The 21,572-nt window shown below is 41.3% G+C and overlaps 1 protein-coding gene across 4 annotated transcripts in view; it reads right to left on the bottom strand.

Moving 5' to 3' along the window:
* Positions 1 to 10,677: 10,677 nt before the first annotated feature.
* Positions 10,678 to 21,572, bottom strand: part of LOC147443677 (Zn-dependent exopeptidases superfamily protein) — a 179,868-nt gene continuing 168,973 nt past the window's right edge. For all 4 annotated transcript variants that reach the window (XM_086526479.1, XM_086526478.1, XM_086526480.1 and 1 more), the window contains one exon: positions 10,678 to 11,163. In XM_086526479.1, coding sequence (XP_086382605.1) covers positions 11,020 to 11,163 — 144 coding nt within the window. In that variant the 3' untranslated portion in view covers positions 10,678 to 11,019. The remainder of the gene's footprint in view (positions 11,164 to 21,572) is intronic.

Genomic DNA, 21,572 nt, shown 5'->3' with positions numbered 1-21,572 from the left:
AAGGCACAGAAATGTGTAGATTTATGCATACCAAAGCTGCCCTTCCAAAGGATGGTGAGGTCCATATGTGATGAAGCTACCTGGGGCACCAAAAGCTGGAAGGTGGTGGCATTAATGGCTCTACAGGAAGCAGCAGAGGACTTCCTACTGGAGTACTTCAGTGACATGACCATTGTTGCAGCCCATGTCCACAGGGTTACTATAATGGACAAAGATAGTGAGACATTGAAAAGAATAAGGTGGAGGTATGACAAACTTCTGGTCCCCAATGTCTGCAAGGATAAGAAAATGAGGGAAATTTTGTTATACCCCCCGGAGCTAGTGCCACAGCTCACAGTTGTAGATGTCACACATGATGTGAATACAAGGGCAAGGGCAGAGACTATTGCTCGCCAAACAGAGGAAATGAGGGAAGCAGAGCTTAAGGAGAAAGCAAAAGTAGCAGTGGAGTCCCAGAAACAAACAGAGTGCAATGTGACCCTGTCTATAGAGGCAATGAATCAAGAAACTCTACTTTCAATGAAGAATGGTTTGCTTGCAGATATACCATTTGTAGATGGAACCAGAAAGCTAGCTCTGGAAAAAGTGGACATTGATTTATTGCAGAATCCAGATGCTCAGATTTCAGACACAATTATCTATGCTTGTCTTAAGTAAGTGTTACTATCTTGCTAGCTTTGAAAACTCAGATAATAGGTTTGCTAACTCAGGTAGAGTCTCTGCAGCCTGATCAAAAGTCAACTCCCACTGCACACTCACACAGAGGTGTTTCTCCTTGATCCACAAATGTATGTAATTATTAGACAAAAGAACAGTCCATCTGGGACCTTTGAGAGCTGGTTTCTCCATTGTGCTATGCTGGAAGTTACTGTGATCATCTTCCCATATGAGAACAACCATCACTGGAGTCTCATATGCCTTGATGTTGACCAACCAGCAGTGTGGGTGTTCAATTCAATAAAAGGAACCCACCCTGAAATTAGGCTGTAAGTGTTTTGTATCAGAAAGTGTTTCTTATAGATATCCATGTAAATTTGAAGCCTCATGCTAACATCTTGATATTGCTTTGTGCAGTTGTATAAAGAGGTTGTTGCTTGCCTATGGCAAGCTATGTGGAAGGTATGAACTATACAAGGCCCCAATCAAAGAAGTACCTGTCCCAAATCAAACTCATGGGAATTCTTGCGGCTGGAGATGTCTTCTCCATGCAGAATATGTCCTGCAAAGCTACTTTGCATTAAAACCTTTCATGACTAAGGTACCCATTTGGCAATGCATTCAGTTAGTTTTGGTTTAGTCTATAAAAGAATTCTCACCATGTGGTCTTTCAATTTTGCAGAGTGCTTTAAAAAACTACACATATAATTATTTGCAAAGATACCGGGTAAGTTTAATACAACACCTGCTTACTATGTCTAGCCCTAGAGAGCTTGAAGATAGCGGCTTGGATGAGCGCACTATTGATCTTACAAAACATGACGTGCCACCACGACAAACCCCTACATCCGATACAGTGGAATCGCATTGGGCCGAGGGTGTCATATCAGCAGAAGATGAAAGAGCCGAGGATGAGGAAAGGACAAATGAGCATATGGAAGCTGCTAAGGTTCAACCGGAGGAGACAATGAAAGAGCCAAGTCAGCCAGTGGAGGAGCCAAAAGAGCCTATGGCTGAAACCCAAGATGAGGAAAGCAGGCCTATAGATGAGCAAAAGGATATGGATGAGGAAAGCAGGCCTAGGGATGAGCAAAATGATATGGATCAGGCAAGGATGTATGAGGCAAGCCGATCAACCTTGAATCAGGCAGAAAGGGCCATGGGGGAGACCCCTGATGAAGATTTGAATGATGACTATGAAGATAAAGCGGAGGAGAGCAACAACGACATGAACACTACAGAGACCCAGTATGGACCCTTGCTACCTGTAGATACGGTTGTTCCGGTAATGTCTATTCAAGTATGGCAAAATATGTTCAGCTTCTAACTACTTATATGTACTTGTCAACTTTTACAGAGGTTGATTATCTTGGACGTCAATGGATTGCTGCTGATGCGGGTGCCTCTCGGTGACAGAGGACCCTTTGAGGATTTGCAAACCTTTCGGATGGGAACTTGTCGAGTCGTGGTTCGTCCAGGAACCAAGGAATTTATTGAGTTTCTTCTTCCGCGCTTCAGAGTTGCCATATGGTCTTCAATGCAAAGGCAAAACTTATCGCCACTAGTTGCAATAGTTTGCAGTGTATGCCAAGCTCACACGTCAGATTTTGCCTTTTTGTATGATCAAAGAAAATGCGTTACCGTTGAGGGCCACTACCACCCTAAAAAACCAGGATTACCTCTTTTGTACAAACCGTTTAGCCAAATCGGTGTACCCTTTGATGCAACTAATACACTACTAATTGATGATACTCCTGAAAAGGGAGAACTAAATCCGCCGGGACCAACTATCTCACCACCTTCTTTCGAGGGGCATTCCTTCGGCTTTTACCTTGAAGACATTCTGATTCCATACTTACAGAAATTGTATCTCAGTCCATTGTTCACGGACGAGTTTGTACTTTCTAATGAATTAAGATGATTCTTCTATCTGTCTTTGTCTTGTCTAACATATATATATATATATATATATATATATATATATATATATATATATATATATATATATATATATATATATATATATATATATAGAGAGAGAGAGAGAGAGAGAGAGAGAGAGAGAGAGAGAGATTTGACGTGGTAAAGAAATGTATTTCAAGCACACTTTTTCACAGGGCACAATTGAAAAATGAGATCAATAAACTTCATGTCTTGAAAGTCATTTGTATACACTTGGGTTCACAAGAATATCTGTTACATTGACACTACTTCAACCCGACCATCCAACTCTTTGCACAAAATATCTTTTTCCCTTCGCCGCATCACCTTACGGCCAGCTAAGAAAAAGGAAAAATCTGATAGGTCCTTGTCCATTGACTCTTCAATGATGTCATTTCGCAAATGCTGAAGACTGCATAGCTCCCTTATTGTAACCACCAATAGTAGGCCATGCTCTTTATCAATCACTTCCACATCGACAGTAGGATTATCTTCCAAACCTGCAGAAACCTGGTCCATAGGAGTGTACTTACCGTTTAGCATTTGTGATCGCATATACCAAAATGAGAGTAACAGTGATTGGCTTGCAATCATGTACTTGACAACTAGAGTATCAAGCGCAACCTCGCACCGTAAACCAATCTCTTCCTTTGCATACCATCCTTTGTCAAGAAGTTTGTCACAGGATGACTGCTGAAATGACTTGCACATGAACATAGTTTTTGTAACTCTGATGTTGTAGCTATGAAACAGCTCTATGAAGAGTGCAACAGGACAAAAGTTTGCAATTCTAACCAGTTTGGTAGGAATAGAGCTACGTAGAGACCTTTGTATATCCTTGTAGAGCTTACTTCGCATTGCCTCCACCATTGTTTCCTCGGGAACTGGCCAGTCCACAGTGTTCCAATCGGTTGGTAGAGGCACTTTCACCAACATGCCATTCTTATTCCCTGAGCTGAGTTGGTAAAAGTGGTCATAAAAAAAGATTCCCTCATCAGCCAATCTTTTGCTGCTCCTCTCTGAGTACTGTAGAGAACCAATATGGGCATGTACAACATGGAAGAGGCCTATTATGCACTCCACAGGTTCCCATTGCTCATAAGAAGAGGGATAAACATCTGCAATATATATAAGAAGAGTTAAACTAAGAGTATCAATAAGTACAAATGACAAATCTAATGTAATTGAGCTGTGAAGAGTGGAGACATTACTCATAACAAGCGGGAGAAACATTGCAAAATATATAAGAAAAGTTATAATGAGAGTATCAGTAAGTTCACATGTCAAGAGTACTTACAATTGCAACGTGGTTGATGTATATCTGATACATTTCCATCGTTTGCTATCACCTCTGGATGGGTAAACACATGCTGAACAAGAACTTCCTTTACAGATCTTTTGCCGATCTCAACTCTGAAATCCAACACCCTGGCCTTCCATGCTGAGCGGTAAACGTTGATACCACTAGACCTCTTGGGTCTTCTTGGTTGCATGAGGACCCATGAACCTTTGTTTATCCTTTGTCCAACCCATTGGTTGTCTGCACTTATTGAAGCTGGTATTGTAATTGAGGATATGCTACTACTTGGCCTTCTTAGCAAAGTGCCGTTGTTGGTTGTTGGTGTGAGAGACAGTAAACACCTGGAGGCTCTTGGGCGAGAAGACGTGGACGCCAAACTCTCAGAGAAAAGCTTTAGTGGAGGGAGATTCACTTTGAAAGCATTCTAATGGAGGGAAAGTGTTTTAAAATTCCAATATCTTGTGCGGGCTTAATGGTCAGCCTCCAGTACGTTAATGACCATAAGAGAATATCAGAAGTGGGACCACACGCAAGCACCTAAAAGCTCGGTAAAAGGAAGGAAATTACTATGCTACAATCCTAGTTTCGTGAAAGTTTTATGCTATTTTCTTATTTTTTGAGTCTTTCCACGTACTTTCCTATGTAACGTAGCCTTCATGCTCATTGGACGCGCTCTATTTTTCTCTCTCTTCATATGGCCCTCCAAATGACCTCCGAAATTTCCTAATGTGCCTCCCTCACAGAAGCTCATGATGTTGAGGTAGGTCACAATGTGGAAATTATTGTGAGAATTTGTCCAAAACTTCTTGTGTATATAGGGTGTGTATAACATATAGGTTGGTTGCTCGGGTCTTGATGGCTACCTAGTTGTACCTGCAATTACTTCAACACGTTTCAATTTTTCCTCCCCCCCACCCCCTACTCTATCTCGTCTCTTGCAAATAAACAATAATTTTTTAGTTGAAATCACATATCGGAGCTACTCAGCTCCACAAGAAATTGTGTTTGTCTATCATTCCCTTGCATCTAGCATGAGCACCACACAACGGCCCCAAAACAAAATACCATAATATGGCAAAAAAGATATTATGAAGAGTAGTTTGTTGTAGTTTCTTTTCATTGTGCCATATCGGTGAGTCATTGATCATGTATCTCAACTAGCATCTTGTGATCATCTCTCTCTCTCTCTCTCTCTCTCTCTCTCTCTCTCTCTTCCTCTTCTTCTCACACCATTATCCCCTGAACTTTCCCACTTGCATCAGTCCCAACAGCTACGTCCTACCCAAGCATCACAAACTTTCATTTTCATGAATAATGATAATATGCTAGGACTAAATCTTCTGTCTCAAGATGCATCACTCTCTAATATTCTAGCAATGATGACCATACGAGGGGCTTTGGCCAAATACCCTTGTAGCTACCAACATCCAAACCGATTGCTATTTCAATTAGATACAATAATGTAAGCAGCTATCTACGAAAAACGAGAAATCTACAAAAAATGAGAAAATTTCTCTCGTCGATATTTGGACGATCCATTAGCTCACTAATGTATGATTATTACCATTAGTAGTGATGTAATGTAATTCTCAAAATTAAGTACTTAGATTAGTTTTCCATTTGGTGTCATTCATTAAGCTTAATACCACTTCGACACAAAACCGATATCCAATGGATACTCTAGCTTTGCAAACCATTTTGTATAATGTAGATTCACCAATTTAGGCAACACTAGTTATCCGTACAGATTCACTGATTTAGGCAGCACACCAACAAACAACAGATTCACTAATTTAAACAATACCAATGCAATCCACCGGTTTAAGCAACACAAGTGCAGATTTGTCGATTTAGGCAGCACGTCTTATTGGTATCGCCGATTTAAACAACACCAATCACAAAATCATGCTGCTCACAAAATCACCGATCACCGATCACAAAATCATGCTGCAGTGCCTGGCCACCATTGTCTTTAGTATGATTTTGTACCCGAATATGGAATGAAAGTGATTTTGGATTTGAAATTGGACTTGGATTTGGAATTGGTTTGTGATGATTAGTTATCGACATTGTGTATGGATTTGGACTTGAAATTTATGAGAATTGATTATTGACCAATGATATCCTGACCCATCAGGATATGACATATACTGCATATTCTCATGGTATGGGACATTAGAATAAGCACTATGTGGATGACGCGACAGGCATAAAAAAATTCATTTTATTAAATTTAAGAGTTTTATTTTTACACACGATTTTAACCATGTTTTTTATACGTATGGTTTGCAGATTCTTAACTTAGCAACTGAGGGCAGTTGCTTTTCTAACGGAGAGGTATGTCATGAAAATCGAATAAAAATTGATAAATAATTATTTAATGTCTGCTGCAGTCGACTGGTGGCAAAAGCATAAGCAGTCAATGGATTAAATGAAAGGATAACACATTTATCAATATTTTATTATTGAAGAGCTCTTTATGAGCTATGGTCACTATACGTATGAGTAGAAAATTTGTATTTATTTTGAACGTTCATAAAATCTATAAATATCTACGTGCAAGAGAAAAATGCTCACTTTTGCACAAGGGGAGAGTGCACCTAGTGTCTATATTATTCTTCTCTCCTTCATCTCTCCTCTCTTATTGTGCCGGTGTAGCACTCCGCTCTTGGAGGTACACTTGCACACGCTTCTATGCTTTCTCTCACTGTCTACCTCTCATGGATCACTCTTGCTATCCCCAGGAATGCAAATCTCTTGTTTTATGGCTTGTAGCTTGTTATTTTGAGTATTTTGCAGGGTCCTCTACGCTCCTAGTTGTTGCATGTTTCACATGCTCATCATTTTTTGCTTGTCCTTGGTCTGCCGCTGCATGTAAGCGTACCCGTCTAACCACACCCTACCCGGCTGCACGGAAGCCTGCCTGGGTGACTTTGCCTGTTCCCAATTGTGCGTCCAGTTTTTAATCCAATAAAGGTGTCAAGAAACTATAAGAATATAGAAAGCCCGAACATTTTGTAAGGGTTTGCTAGAGACTCAAACAATGTATACACTGTGGAAAGATGGGACATCCCTCTTCCAATTATAAAAGCAACAACAACATCAGGGGGAGGACTTGTGGCCTTTGGACTTACTGGCAACTGGTGTGTGAACCGTCTCTTCTATATTCAGCAACCTAATCATATGAGCATGCAAGGGCACATGGCCTAGCACACATGGCAGGTGAGTTCCACAAGAGTCCAAAAATGTATCCCAATCACCATAGCTTTCCACATTCTATGTAGTCATTCTTTCTCTTTGGGAGTTGCCCCTTGACCCTTGGGAAAGATACCTATGTGACCCTTGAGGAATTAGTGTAATAATTGGTGATTCAAGTATGCTAAGATGAACGTTAGCCTTGCTAATGCCCCCTGAATACTTTCGCATCACATGCAATGTAAAGAAGCATCTCAACTTTCACTTGTTTAGAAAACTTACTAAAATACCCTTGAAGTTTGTGGATTCTCAAAATACCCTCAGATTTCAAAATATCCTAGGCTAGCTCTCAATTTTGGCAAATTTTGTAAAAGAATCCTGGAGGAATCTTCATTTTTACCAAAATTTATAGTAGTCCCATTGTCAATTTAGAAAACCTCTCTCGAGGTATTAATTTTTTTCCATGTATTTAACCATGTTTCCTCAATATAAGACAAGATGATACTGTGGGTCCATGGATGAAATGGTTCATTAGTCCTAGACACGTGGGTACTTTGGGGCTTTAGGGGTAGATGTTTTGATCCAACAAAATAAAAAATATTGTGCACATTGCCCCTTATCTATTGAAGCTCATTCTTTACTAGATTATTGCTTCCAATTGGAAGGTTTTGAACAAAAAACAAAAAGCATTTAAAAAAAGTAGAGGACCTTCTCCATTGCAACCATCTGGCATGCAAAGGATAAACACCTCTTTTCCAACAACAAAGAATTTACAGAAAGTAGAGGTTATGACATGAACTCATTCTACCCAAATGGCATACATAAGATGATCTTGTGTTTTCAAGAAATACTCCGTTTTGATCGATTCCCTTTGGTTCTCTAGTATCAGAGCTGATGTAAGTTAGGCTAGGTTTATCAAGTTCACGTGCTTATGGAAAACTCAACCAAAATTCAAACCATGGAGAAAGGTTGGCACCAAGGGAGAATATATGATGAGCTAGGTATGATGCTTGAAATAATAAGACTTTTGCGTGCGTTAACTCTTATCATTTTCCTTTGGTTGTGGTGAAGTGGTGTCACTGAAAAATGTGCTTCTATGGGTGAAAAGAGGTAGGAAGTCTCTTTGTCCCTCTATATGTTTATTTCCTCTCACCTCTCTTCATGGACACACACTTGTTTTCTTTATTGAACTTAAGCCCCACTACTTTTGTTGTTGACATTGCTACGACCATCTTCAAAATTTGCAGAGCTCGGGTGAAACTAAAGCCCCATTGGCTATCAAATCATGTGTTCCCAAGGTGCTTGTAGGTGATGGTCTTTGTATGTTTGAGATACCTACGCTACACTCCCCTCCTTAACACACCATCATTATGAAGAACTTTCAAAAATATCCTTGAAATTTATGGATTCTCAAAATACTCGCATTTCAAAAAATTCCAAACTACTTGTTATTTTTGGCAAACTGGAGAAAAAAACCCTAGAGGCTTAATTCCTATAAAAAAATCACTCATATTCCCTTTGCCAGATTAGACTTGTCATTAATTTTTTCAAGCTTTTATAAGAAAATTGGTGCATCCTCAATTCAAATGACATAATTAGATGATATTGTGGACTTGTAATCTCTCTTTTTGGCTTTTAGGCCGTCCTTTTCAAAAAAATAAAAATAAACCACATCACGGACTACAAGTTAGTCTACTAAAAAATTGAATTGTGGGAACATTGCTAAGCCTCTTTTAAAACTCACTTTTTTGAAAATCAATCTATTTAACCTTTGTACTGAATTTGTGAATGGTTTATACGTTGTAAGGTACCATTATCAATTTGTAAGAGCTATCTAGCTTTCTAGGGGCTTTCCTACATACTTGTTATCAAGCTCTCTAGAGGCTTCTATAAATAAAATTACTCTGTAGCCATGAAGTAATCATACATATGTGCTCTCATCAAGATATATATATATATATATATATATATATGTATATTGCTTAGACATCGTGAACTCTTCTGCTTCCTTTGTCTATCTGCAATTTCAATTTTGACAAATCTCCTTTGAACAATCCGAAGAGACATATAGAAAGCATCATTAATCTCTCCAAAGGTCATGTGATCAAAGACTCAAAGATGTCACTCTATTTGTAAAAGGTCGGCTACTCAGTTCAATGTAAACTCACTGTTTGCCTTTCATTTTGCCCTAAAAGCAAAGCAAAATCCACTACTTTTAAATGTTCGATTGTCATCAATCCTAGGTGATGATACTCTTCTCCTGCTTTGAGACTGAAGTGAAGGCTCCTTCGGTTCAATGAATGAGTTGCATTGTTGCAAGCAATCTCAATCAAGGTAAGTAATACCTCCTAATGATTCTTGTGATCTGTTACATGTCTTCAATGTAACATACTAGGGTTGGCAGTCTCAAAACTCACGTAAGGTGAAAAGGAAGGAAACTTCAACTTAGTTTTCGTATCGTTAAGCATATGATGGAACAAGAGACTCAATTACAACCTTTGACTATAAAGCTCGAACAATACAAAACTCGTCGTCCGAAGACATAACAAAAATGGAGTAAGATGGCATATGCATGGCCATTGTTGCCATACAACCATGAGATGAATTTTCCTAGAATGCTAGCATTTCCAACACCCAGATGGGTGGTCTAACTCCACTTTTCTGAAGAAGATAATCTAGTCTAGATCAAGGTACAAGGATTGTACAAAGCAATCCTTTAGAACAACTATGTGTAGTGTTAGGCAATAAAAACTCCAAAATACTGAGATATACACAAAATTTGGATATATAACAATAATTATTGAAGCTAAGGTCTGTGAGATAGTCAGTCATTTGTCTTTCTTTAATCCTGTATGATATACTATTACGTGAAAACAATAAGGAAATTTTCCCATCCATCTACTTCTTGTAGACTGAGATTGTGTGTGCAGAATCTGGGAATCAAGGGAAATGACAAAAACAAAGAAAATTGTGCTTGTGCCTTCAAAATTCAAGAGTCTGCAACACTATTAGACGAAAAGTTGAAGCTTCTGATAAAAAGGGAGGGCCAACATATGTAAACATTATCTACAGAAATGTTGTTAAAAGCCCGGCCAAATGATTTACACTGTAATGCAGAGCTCAACGAGAATCAACATTCTCAATCATTTAACTTTTATTACATAAAGCCGATATTATTACATGACCATCTTTGATGTATCAATGGTGAAAGACATTAGTGTTAGAGCCTCAAGTTAGAAACATCCCTCATTTGAAGTACTACATCGTAAGCAAATGATTGGTCACACATGAAACACTACATGGTAAAATAATTATGAGTTTAGGCACCCCTTACATATATCTTGGTTACATTTAAGTTAAAAATTCTCTAGAGCATATCTCTACCATCTTTGTGTATATTTTCAGACCATATGAATTCGTTTCACTTTTTTTGTTTTCCCCAAAAAATCCAATTGCTCATCAGCACTATTACCACTGTTTTATCTTTTAAAGGAAACGAGGTTTTGAAATGAGAGGTTTTTTTTAGGGGGGGGGGGGGGGGGGGGGAGGAGGGAGGTATCTAGCTACATTTTAACATTCAAGCATCCTCATCAAAATGTACCTCTTTCAACAAATATATTCCGGTGTACATCACACAAAAATTCAGTATATGTTATGTCATACGTGGGCTAAAAGAATCTGATGTGTTCAGAATCTGGGAATCAAGAGAAATGACAAAACCTTGTAAAATAGTCTGCATGTCATTCTTTTTTGTCATGCCTCTTAATCATTAAAATAGCAGAAATTCGGCATTTCTTCGCCTCATGATTTCTGTCAGCTAGTTTTGAAAGGCCAGATTCAAGAGGCCAATCAAATACACATGTAAGGAATGAGCACAAATTTTGCTAGCACTGATTACAAAGCTTCTGTTCCACAAAAGGAACAGATTATAAAACATAGGACGATAGATAGGCGGACCCTGCAATGACAGCTGCCCATGATGGAAAAAGGTGGAGGAACCTCTGTGTTTCCTGTTCTAGCTGTTGATCAAGGACAGCTACATCCACTCGCAATACCATCGATTCATTTGCCTGCAAAAAATTCAGTATGTTCAAGAGGCCGCCTTAGTTACAACCAACAACTAAAAGTGGCTCCCATATTGAAGCAATTTCTCTCTCTCTGACCATCGTGTGCTGCTGCCCCCCCCCCCCCCCCCCCCCCCTCCCCCCCCAACCCCTCGCTTGTGCGCTGCCTGCCTCCTGCACCCTCCCTCTCCCCTGTGTGCTACCTGCCCTGCTCTCCTTGTGTGCTGCCCACTGACTGCTTGGGTGTACCCTGCGAAGCTGGAAAACCTTGACCTGCTACACACTTACCCCTCTCCCCACCATTCCCACTTCAATCCCAGCCAAACAGACACCTAAACACGTACACACATCCAGCAGGTTCAGAGTTTTTTTCGGTTTTACAGATTTTCAGAGACTTGCAGAATTCAGAAAATTTAGAAATTTTCAGATTGCAGAAATTTCAGAAAAAAAATTCGAGTTGCAGAAATTGTATGTTTGACATGTATGCTTGATGTGCGTATAGTGCACTACCAGAAATTCTGGTATCCTCTCGTTTTTGGTGTCCATCAAGCATGCGGAAGCAGAATAACAAGATTGACCCCTTAGAGATGCCGTTCAAAAGTGCAAAGAAGAAATGACCGAAACCATTAACAAGATCAACCGAAATCGAAACCTATTGAGCACAATAAAGATGCTAGAAGAACACATGTTGGTCCAAGAAAGCAAGATAACTAAGTTGTAAGATCGTGTGATGGCCCAAGATGAAGAGATTGCGTCACTCAAGAAGGATCTCACCAAGATACCATCACGAAACACACTTGAAGAGGGAGAATTGCAACCTTCAATAATAGAGGAACTCAACACGATTAAAGAGCAGCTGCGGGCCATCAAAGAGGGGGAAGAGCAACACAAAGAAATGACGACTTCTTGGGTAGATGTTATTACAAAAACTCAACAGAAGGTGGATGAGGCTGAGAAATGGATCGAGGTTGCAAAGAAAGAAAAAGGCAAGGAAACAACATCCACGCCCACCATTATTAACCTAACACTAGAAGAGGAGCAAAGAAGACGTGTGCGCGCTTTACATGTGAGAATTTGAGAGTTTAAAGATAGATAATGTGGATGAAGAAGTAAACGAACTCATGACTTTGATGGGGGTTAATGATCCGATGCACACAAGAGCTTGGAGAGTGGGCAACAAGAAAAATGGAAGCAATGGAGTAACCTCAAAAGAAAGGGCACTCATCCTCCGTTTTCCATCAATGGAAGCGAAGGACTTTTTGAAGAAGAGGCCAACTCTTAAGAAGACGGGCATCTTTCTCAGGGATGATCTTACCCTCTCGCACATCGCTCATATGCACGAGGTAATGCTAGAGATTAGAGCGGCAAGAAAAAAAGGTAAGATTGCCTTTTACCGAGATGGAAGAGTGGTAATATTGGAGCGACACTCCCCATGACGGTGCGAGACCTATAGGACCACACTCAAAGTTGCTACTTGGAATTGTGATGGATCTATGAGCCTTAATGTGGGTGCCTTTGAAGATAGCTTTTTTGGGAGAGACATCATCTTCTACACTGAGACACATCAAGCCCCTGGACAGTCTATGCCTCACATTAGTGGATACAGATGTGAGACAGCCTGCAGACAGGAGACACAATCAGAGCACAGAGGGCGGGGCTCAAGGGGAGTGGCAATGTTATTCAGGGAGGAGTTGCAGCCTTTGATACATATAGCCCGCAGGGACGAGCAAGCTAGGTACATGTGCGTGAGATTGAGGGTAGAGACAGACATATATCTTTACATCGCTATTTGCTACTTTCCCCCCAGTACATCAGTATATGCACCATAGTCCCCCTTTTCTATTTTGGATGATGACATATGGAAGTTCTCTAAAGATGGTCACATTATTGTTCTAAGGGACTTCAATGCTAGGACTGCCGATCACCAGACAATATTTTATGATACTTCAAAGGAGATGCTGAGAGAGATGGATGTTGCAGAGATGGGCATGTCCATATTATCACACAATGTGGAACATACCGAGTATGGACGACACTTGATAGACATGCGGACTGCACATGGACTGGCCATCTTGAATGGCCTACAAAGATTTCCCGATGCGGGAGGTTTTACATGCTTTCCACACAGACATGGAGCCAACACAGTGGATTATGTCATGGCACACCGAGCTTCATCTCTAGAATCTGGGATCTCACGGTTGGACCCAGACCTATTGGTGTGGGTGGCAGTGGATCATTCCGTTGTGTCGATGACCATCTCTTTCCAACGCTTTTCTCCTTCAAAGGCTCATGCCTTCCTCTGCTCCTACTCCTTTGCAAAGAGGAAGTACACTTGCAAACAAATACTCAGAGATCATAACGAGAAAAACGTTACCATCAAAGACTCCACGCTCAAAACGCAACTCGGTTCTCGAAAAGCAACTTCCCGGAAGAGTTCTTGTCGTAGAGAATCCTCACTTCCAATCCTACACACAGAAGGGGTGTGCTCTTGGGATCCTTCTCGTAAATCAGCCCGTCCTTGTCGTTTATGGGCTGAAAACAAAGAAAAACAGAAGCTTGTCACGATGGATTCGATCTTTGTAGGCGCTTCTTCACGATTGGTATATCGGGGCAGCCATGGGACTCACCGGCGGCGTCATCTTCACTCCTGAAATCTGCAGCAGTCCATCCTTCTTGCTGGCGCTCGCTTTTTTCTGGTGCTCTGAGAGAAAGAGTGTTTGCTTTTATTGCTCCTGGCAGCTGGCACGAATAGGGGGCATCCTTCCAACAGAAATAGGACAAGTTGGGGGCGGCTCAGATAGAGAGAGGAAAGATAGCTTTCACTTCTGCCAGAAAGATAGGAAGAGTTGGGGCGCTAGTCTTTTTGGTGCTTTATTTTTACTGCAGCTGCCCACTTATCAAGTGGGTGGCCGGCCTCTTTTTTAAAAATGGTCTGAACTTGTTAAAAACTCGGTAAAACCTTATAAGCTGAAAACAATGCTTACACAGCACTTCCAAAGCGTCCTTGGATGTAACCACATGCACGGATGCAATGCAGACATAGACTTCCTCGCGAGAAAGCATCTGCTTTCCCGAAAAGCAACCTGATTTCTCAGAAAGCAACTGTACTTCCTCAAAATTTCCTCTGAACCCATCTTCATTCAAGTGCTTGCTCATCCTTGTGCACAAATCTAATAGAGTTCGGAATTTCTTTCCGACTATGGAATATTCCCTTTCCGATACCCCCGCCACCCACCATATGATGCATCAGGAATACCCACATGGGAATGGGATCGAGCTAGCTATGGTGGATGAGAGACAAACACCGTGCATACAAGTGAGTGTGTGCACTGTGTAGGCTAGATTATCACAAAAAGCATAACATTCCAATCCAGGAGCCAAAAACAACGTTCTAATTAAAGAGCAAAATCTTGGAAAATGTCTGCTTCGCTTAATCCAAGAGCACCTTCGTCTTCTTGAATGCTTTGTCTTCAACTGATTCATGGTCTTTGTCTTCTAGCCCACTTTGTTGGTGCCAATGATGTTAATGTCGCTATAGCTTTGTCTTGAGCTTTATTGCAAGAGCAAGTGCAATACAAAAAATTGTTGATGCAGATGCTAATGATGTTGTTGCCGATTTTTCCCTCCTCTCGAAGTGAATTTTTGAATTTCCCCATGGTGCCTTGGAGCGGTCATTGCACTTGAGACTCTCAAGGCCAGTGTCTGAAACTCCGTCCAAGTGCACGATGAGATTATTTTCCTTAATGATAGATGTAATGACATACATTGCAAGAGTTGCGTGCATTATGTGTGTGAGCATGTGTGTTTGGGTAGGACTTTACAAGACAACAAAAAATTTCCAAATGCTCGGTTCTCAGCCACTTACTTTGTGAAGCACCTCTTCACAATCTTTGGTTGCTTTTGAAGTGCTTGGATTCCCTCCTTTTTTGATGATGAGAGCCTTGAGCTCTTTTGTACACTACTGTAGCTCGTGGGAATGCCTCTTCTTTTGATGCTTATTGCAAGTGGGCAATTGCTTTAGAGCTTGTGGGAAAGCCCCCCTAAGTAGATGCTGACTTTGGAGTGTGGGAAGACCGCCCGTGGAAGCGCCCCTTGGAAGAGGACGAGAAGAAGTGGGCTAATGGCGAGCGTGGAATTGCCAATTTACCAAACCGAAAAGCGAAAAAAACCAAGCTCAATGTTTTCTGGTGTCCGAGCGGATAGGCAAAGGGGTTGGCGCGTGAACGGCTGTTGTCGGACCCGCCAACGCTAGTAGTAAGCTCGATTGAATCGTTGCTTTGCATCTGCCCATGTTGCCTCCTTACTAAAAGTAGGATATGAGCTTTGAACTCGCAGCCCATCCCTCCAATGCACTATCTATAGTGAGTTGACCATTAAGCCACACACATTTGCTTGTTGAGGCATCTGGAAAGAAACATGGCAAAGTAAATTCGACAGAGGAATTTTAGTGAAAAATTGGAGTTGAGGGGGCTCCCGGCCTCAGAATGCAGAGCAGGAAGGCTCTATGGAGAGCTTGCGAGGAGAGCTTTGAGAAGATGTGCCCAATGCTTGGCGAGCACGAGGTCGAGGAGATTAATTGAGGATGAAAATTTGTAAAAAATCGACACAAAAAACGACACAAACGCAGTCTGAAATGCAAATTAATGCAACTATCAATGCGAAGTTGTCTATTAGTGACTTCTAGTGACAACTAATCCTCCTTCATTAGCTTAATGAACGTGGGCAGTGACACATCCTTTCAAAGGTACATATCCATCATTTATTAGCATTAAAAGGGTGATTAGGAAGCGTGATTAAATAAAAAATTATGCAATGCAAAGGAATGCTAATCCTACTCACACACAAGTGTATAGCAATATTCCTAGCATACCCAAATGGGATCGAGCTAGCTAGGGTGGATAAATGACAAACATCGTGCACACAAGTGAGTGTGTGTGTAGGTACTAGGCTAGACTATCATTCAAGCGAATTAGGTTCCAAGATAGATTAACTTGGACTATAAACATGATCTTGAGTAGTTTGCTAACCCACCACAAGCTCACCATAGACAAGAGAGATGTAATGTAAACATGGAATGGGCTTGTTTATTTATGAAATGAGCTTTCAGTAGCTGTACAACCTTGTACCGATACATGTGGGATAATTCCACCGTTTCTCTCCTTGACTCATACTCTAGTGACTCTAGAATAAAGCTCACACCTTACATACCCATCACCTAGTCCTTTCCTACAAACTTACGATACAATCTCCTTCGCGATGCTCTATGTCACCCATCCTATGACGCATCAAAGATGTCCGTTTCTAGATGGTCGAATACTTCTTCCCCATGCTCCCTGTCACCCATTCGATGTGACGCATCAGAAGTACCCGTTCCTGATGGCCTTTAAGACATTTCCGTTCACAGTGCTCCTGTCTCATTAGACGCACTAGAAATATCTGTACTCGGTTGTCTCCAGTGAGAAAAACCCTCTCACTTAAAATTCCAATAATTCATTTATAATTATTTTTTTGTCAGATAAAACCAATTTAGCAACATCCCTCTCACTTATAAACAGTTGTCCTCAATTGAAAAGGTCCAACTAAACTGCTGGGGAGAAATTGGAAAGATTCCAAATCTTGCTCAATGGTGAGTTGAGCTAGTCCTTTTTCAAAAGAGAACTTAAAAATTAATTTAAACAAAAATTCAATAATTCAATACTTACCTTACCGATTCATGTCCTTGCTCTAATACCTTGAGGATATCCTTCACCAATCATCGAAGTTACGAGCCAGGTAAGAACTCGTCATTCGCGTCTTTCCAGCAGATTGGAAGTTTCCTTATTCGCGAATCTGTTAACTCAGTCTCCAGAGGAATAATCTTCCTCCTAGAAATCAATCTAGGTATCTGTCCTTGCGCGTAATCCTACGCTGTTAGTCCTGAGCATTTTAAACCTTTTGTATTCCTCCCGCGTAGGGAAATGTCCAAATCATAGAGCACTAATCTCATGTATGGATGTCTTCATTTAGAAAATAGAGTCTGCCACGTGACTAGAGAAAGTTCTTGTTCTTGGCCTCTGCTCAATGTAGGCCGATTGTTCCAATCAGAAAATCCCTGAAGATCCCTTGTGCACATTGGCACTTCTTTCCATCCTTTCCTCCTGTGGGTTCTTACCACCGCCAGTGTTTTCCCGATGCCCATTAGCGTCTCTTCCTCGTGGAGGCCATCAAAAATGTTTCACCTTGGAAGCATGAATGACGCCTTGCTAAATCTTAGGCAGATAAGATTCTAGCCATAGCATTTTCTCAATATATGTCCAAACTGGATTCACAATATAGCAAACCTGCTTCGATTCTCAGGGATGTTCTCCCATATGTGGTGAAGGTAGTTCTTTCTGTCTTGGAAGATAAAAGTTCATTACTTGACTTGCATACGGAGAAGCGTATACTGCAACCATAACTTGCTAATTTAGTGGTCAACCCACGTAGTGAACATGATGGTCAATGACCATTCAGAAAACTCCCTTCTAAATAGAGAACCTCAAAGCTACCGAACTCTTCTCAAATAATGGTTCTCATGCCAGAATATCATTGCGTGCAAAAAGGCGCTTAGGGGATGTTTCTCAAATGCCATTCCACTTCCTCAAAAAGGAAGTTTACTCATCTCATTCTGGTTAGCAGAAAACAATCCGACTAGTAGTCAGCTAACCTTGACAACAAGGTCTACATCTTCATGTGTTATTCATGTACCCAAAAGTGTACATAATACTCATGCTGTGTCAGAGCTTTTGTAAACTCGGGAGATTTCCTTCCCATCGTAAGATTGTCAGAGCAAACACGCTCAACCAGATGATTCCTTGACTTGGCTCCAAAGCAAAGCCGCTCATCAGATAAACTGGGACTTCAAATCTGGAATTTGGCAAACACAGGCCGTAGCTGTCTCTTGCTCCTCCCATTAAGAGAGTGCTCATTCACTTGTGCAAAAAGCACTACCATATCTTCCCTTACTGGGTAGGGGGTGGTTCCTTCATAACGTCCTACCCACAATAGCAAGAAATTTGTTTTAAAAAAAACTACCGGATATTAGATTAATCGGTTCATCGCATAAAACAATGTTTAAACTCGACTTTACTCTTGTAAGCACTCCAGCGTAATCATAACCTCGTTAGACATATATATATCTTGTGCATAAAAAACAATACGCAGTTTACGAGCTCCTCTAACATTTAACTTTGATCAAAGACCTGCTCTCTCAATTAAAGTTCAAGGGTCTTCTGTTCAAAATCTCAGGAGTTGATTTGAATTCCCTTACTCCACAACTTTCTCCGGATAGCAACCTATCCTGCGAGCAAAAAACTGGTGTTTCTGAGTTCAATGATTCCCATCCCATTGTGGGGATTAGATGCCTCCTACACTCAAGCGTACACTTTCAGCTTGCATGGCCGATGAAACCGGCCCGTAGGGTGGTAGGCTTTGACATTCACCCGAAATTCTTTACTTTAGACACACACAGAGCACTTTTGAAAGGAAACCTGCGACAGGAATGCACACAAACGACTCGGAAGCTAGAATGCTCCGAGTAGACGTGGACAACCTGTTGGCCCCAAAGACTCGCATCTCTTTCGGTATTTCTTTACTATATTCGAAGAGGGAATAAAATCTGTAATTTGGTATGAGCTGTCCCGCATAATCCGGGCTGAAAATGACTTGTTCTGGCCCGATTTCGGCAGCATAACTATATTAGGACGCTTCACATACAATATCCCCACACAATAAATGACTTTCCCGACGCATACAGACACTTTGCAAGACCTGGCGAGAATCTGCAGCACGCTGAATTCTCTGTTTTCTGCCCTGAAAATGCGTCAAATCACCTGTACAGCAGTCCCCTCGCGTCCTTGGACCTCTTGGGGGTATTAGGGACCGTTTAGGACCAAAACCCTAAACCTGCAAAAATACACAATAGGGTGTAATTCCCTGTTTTGGGCTCCGTTTCGCGAGCCGGTCGCATCTGTAGCAAGTCCTCGAGCTCCCGCACTTGTGGGGCTAGTTGCCCTTTGAATCGGACGAGATTTCTCACATGAATACTCTCTGAATTCACCTGTACCTGCGGGGGATTAGCAACTAGCTAATCCAGTACCTGTGCAAGAGGCTCTTGCCTCGGCAATTGTGCATGAACCCACACAACTGTACATAGATCAAATGAAAAGCCCTCTTGTGGGGCATCACATAACTGCACAGAGGAGAGAGAGAGAGAGAGAGAGAGAGAGAGAGAGAGCAGTGAATGCTGTGCAAGGCTTCAGTTCTTGCACTTCACTGTACATAGAGGGTAGGCAAGCACACAGTAGCTTTGGTACCTGCAACAATCCACCATACGACTAAAAAATGCAGCCCCACGTTTTGTTTTAATGTTTCTCTCTTTGTTAAGTTGGAAAATGCCCAAAACTGTACCAAGTGGCACTCATGCATAAATTCCCTGCTTTGAACCTTCCGGCCTAAAAATATCTCAACCGGTTGCTCAGTTGACTTAGCGGCAGAGTAATGAAATGTTCCTCTTGTCATTTCGGAGCTAATGAAGCGAACAAATTTTATGGCCCAAAATAGCAGTTTCCTAAATTTTAGGAGATGCTTCCATTGGACTCTCACTGGTCATCTAACCATCTTTCATCACTGGGACCACATCCAAAAATGCAATGTAGCCTAGTTCTCGGGTGATTTTCTCTGGGTGACCCCACCTTGGCTTTATGCCTTTATTGAGTTCACCTCCTAGTATCCACCAACTTGCTAAGTGCGACGAGGGGACCTACATGATCTTGAACTGAGCCTAGACACTCTTCTACTATACGTATTCCAGTGCCGACCAACTTCCCGTCTGCAACAGGTGAAACTACCGTTCACATTGGCCATACAATGTCCGACCATTTGCAACTTCAAAAAGAGGGTCTTATAAATTAAACAAAAATCATTGGAAAGAAACCAACAACTAAGGTTAGCAGTTACCACGTCCTTGTGACAAACCCCCCTAGTTGCCACGTCCTTGTGATGTACCCCCCTCTTGAAATCGCAAACGTCCTTGATTGCATACCATAAATACATGCCATTGATGATTTTGTGTTGTTAGCACTCTTTTATCATCGCATGTATCCGCAAGAAAGGTCGTTATACATAGACACAAATGACTTTATGAGACCTTCATACTTTTGTCAGTTTTATCTATTACACTTAATTCATATGTACGTTTGATGTGCTAGCCCTATCATTACCCCTCCTTTGTACACGTTGGGTTAGGGCATAAGTAGGCTGTAACCCACAGGCCTCAAGGTAAAGCTGCAATACATTTGGTGACTCTGACAGTTCATGCTCTTCCATCCACTTTGCATCCATAAGTGGATAGTTCTTGAACTTCACCAAATAGCGTCTTGCAACTTGTCCCTTAACTTTTCTTTCCTTATGTGCCAAAATCTGCTCAGGAACCAAAATTTCATCAAGTTCCTCAACTTCTGGCTGATCCTCATCTGACATATCTTCTGGTACATCACCTACGAAGGGTCTTAGAAGACTCACGTGAAACGCATTATGAATCTTCCACGCATCAAGCAATTTCAACCTAGAAGCAACATCGATGATCTTGTCAAGCACTTGAAAAGGCCCATAGTAATGCATGCTGAGCTTAGGAAACAACCGTTCCTTGCCCTTCATCTTCTTTAACCTTGCCTTCTCGAACGTTAACAGAACCCAATCACCACGTGATAACAGCAATTCACGACGGTGACGATTAGCAATTTTTTCTGCTTTGCCCAAGTCTTCTCCAAGGCAACTTTAATTCTCTTATACATTTCATCCATGTTTTCAACATATCGATCTGCCTCAAAGATCTTCTCCTTTGTGTGCAAAATGGGAGGAGTCTTTTTGCCACCTTCAACAATCTCAAAAGGTGCCTTGCCAGTTGACGAATGCACCGTATTATTGTACGCATACTCAAGCATAGGCGAATACTGTTCCCACTTGGCATTATTATCTGACACATAGCATTTCAGCAGATCCAAGTCAGTAGAATTAGCCTCTTCTGATCGTCCATTAGTTTGTGGATGAAACGAAGACGAGAACTTAAGCGTAGTGCCCATGTTCTCAAACAATCCTCTCCAAAACAAACTTGTCATGCGAGGATCACGATCACTAACAATCGATTATGGCATACCATGGTACTTAAACAAAATGTACATGAATAAACGTGCCATCTGATCAGATTTTATCTTCTTGTTGAACCTGCAAATAATGGTCCATATATCATCGTTCCCTGTCGGCGTTCTTAGAAGATCAAAGATAAAGTCCGTAGCAATGCTTTCCCATGGCTTATCCGGGATCGACAGTGGTTGTTACAACCCTGGTGCCTTTTGCCTGTTAAACGTGACCTTTTGGCAAATCATGCATGCTCGCAC

The sequence above is a fragment of the Adiantum capillus-veneris genome, chromosome 13 (assembly GCF_014529385.1).
Source record: "Adiantum capillus-veneris isolate H3 chromosome 13, ASM1452938v2, whole genome shotgun sequence".
Lineage (NCBI taxonomy): Eukaryota > Viridiplantae > Streptophyta > Polypodiopsida > Polypodiales > Pteridaceae > Adiantum > Adiantum capillus-veneris.
The sequence above is the reverse complement of the archived record's forward strand: the minus strand, read 5'-3'. Positions and strand labels throughout refer to the sequence as shown.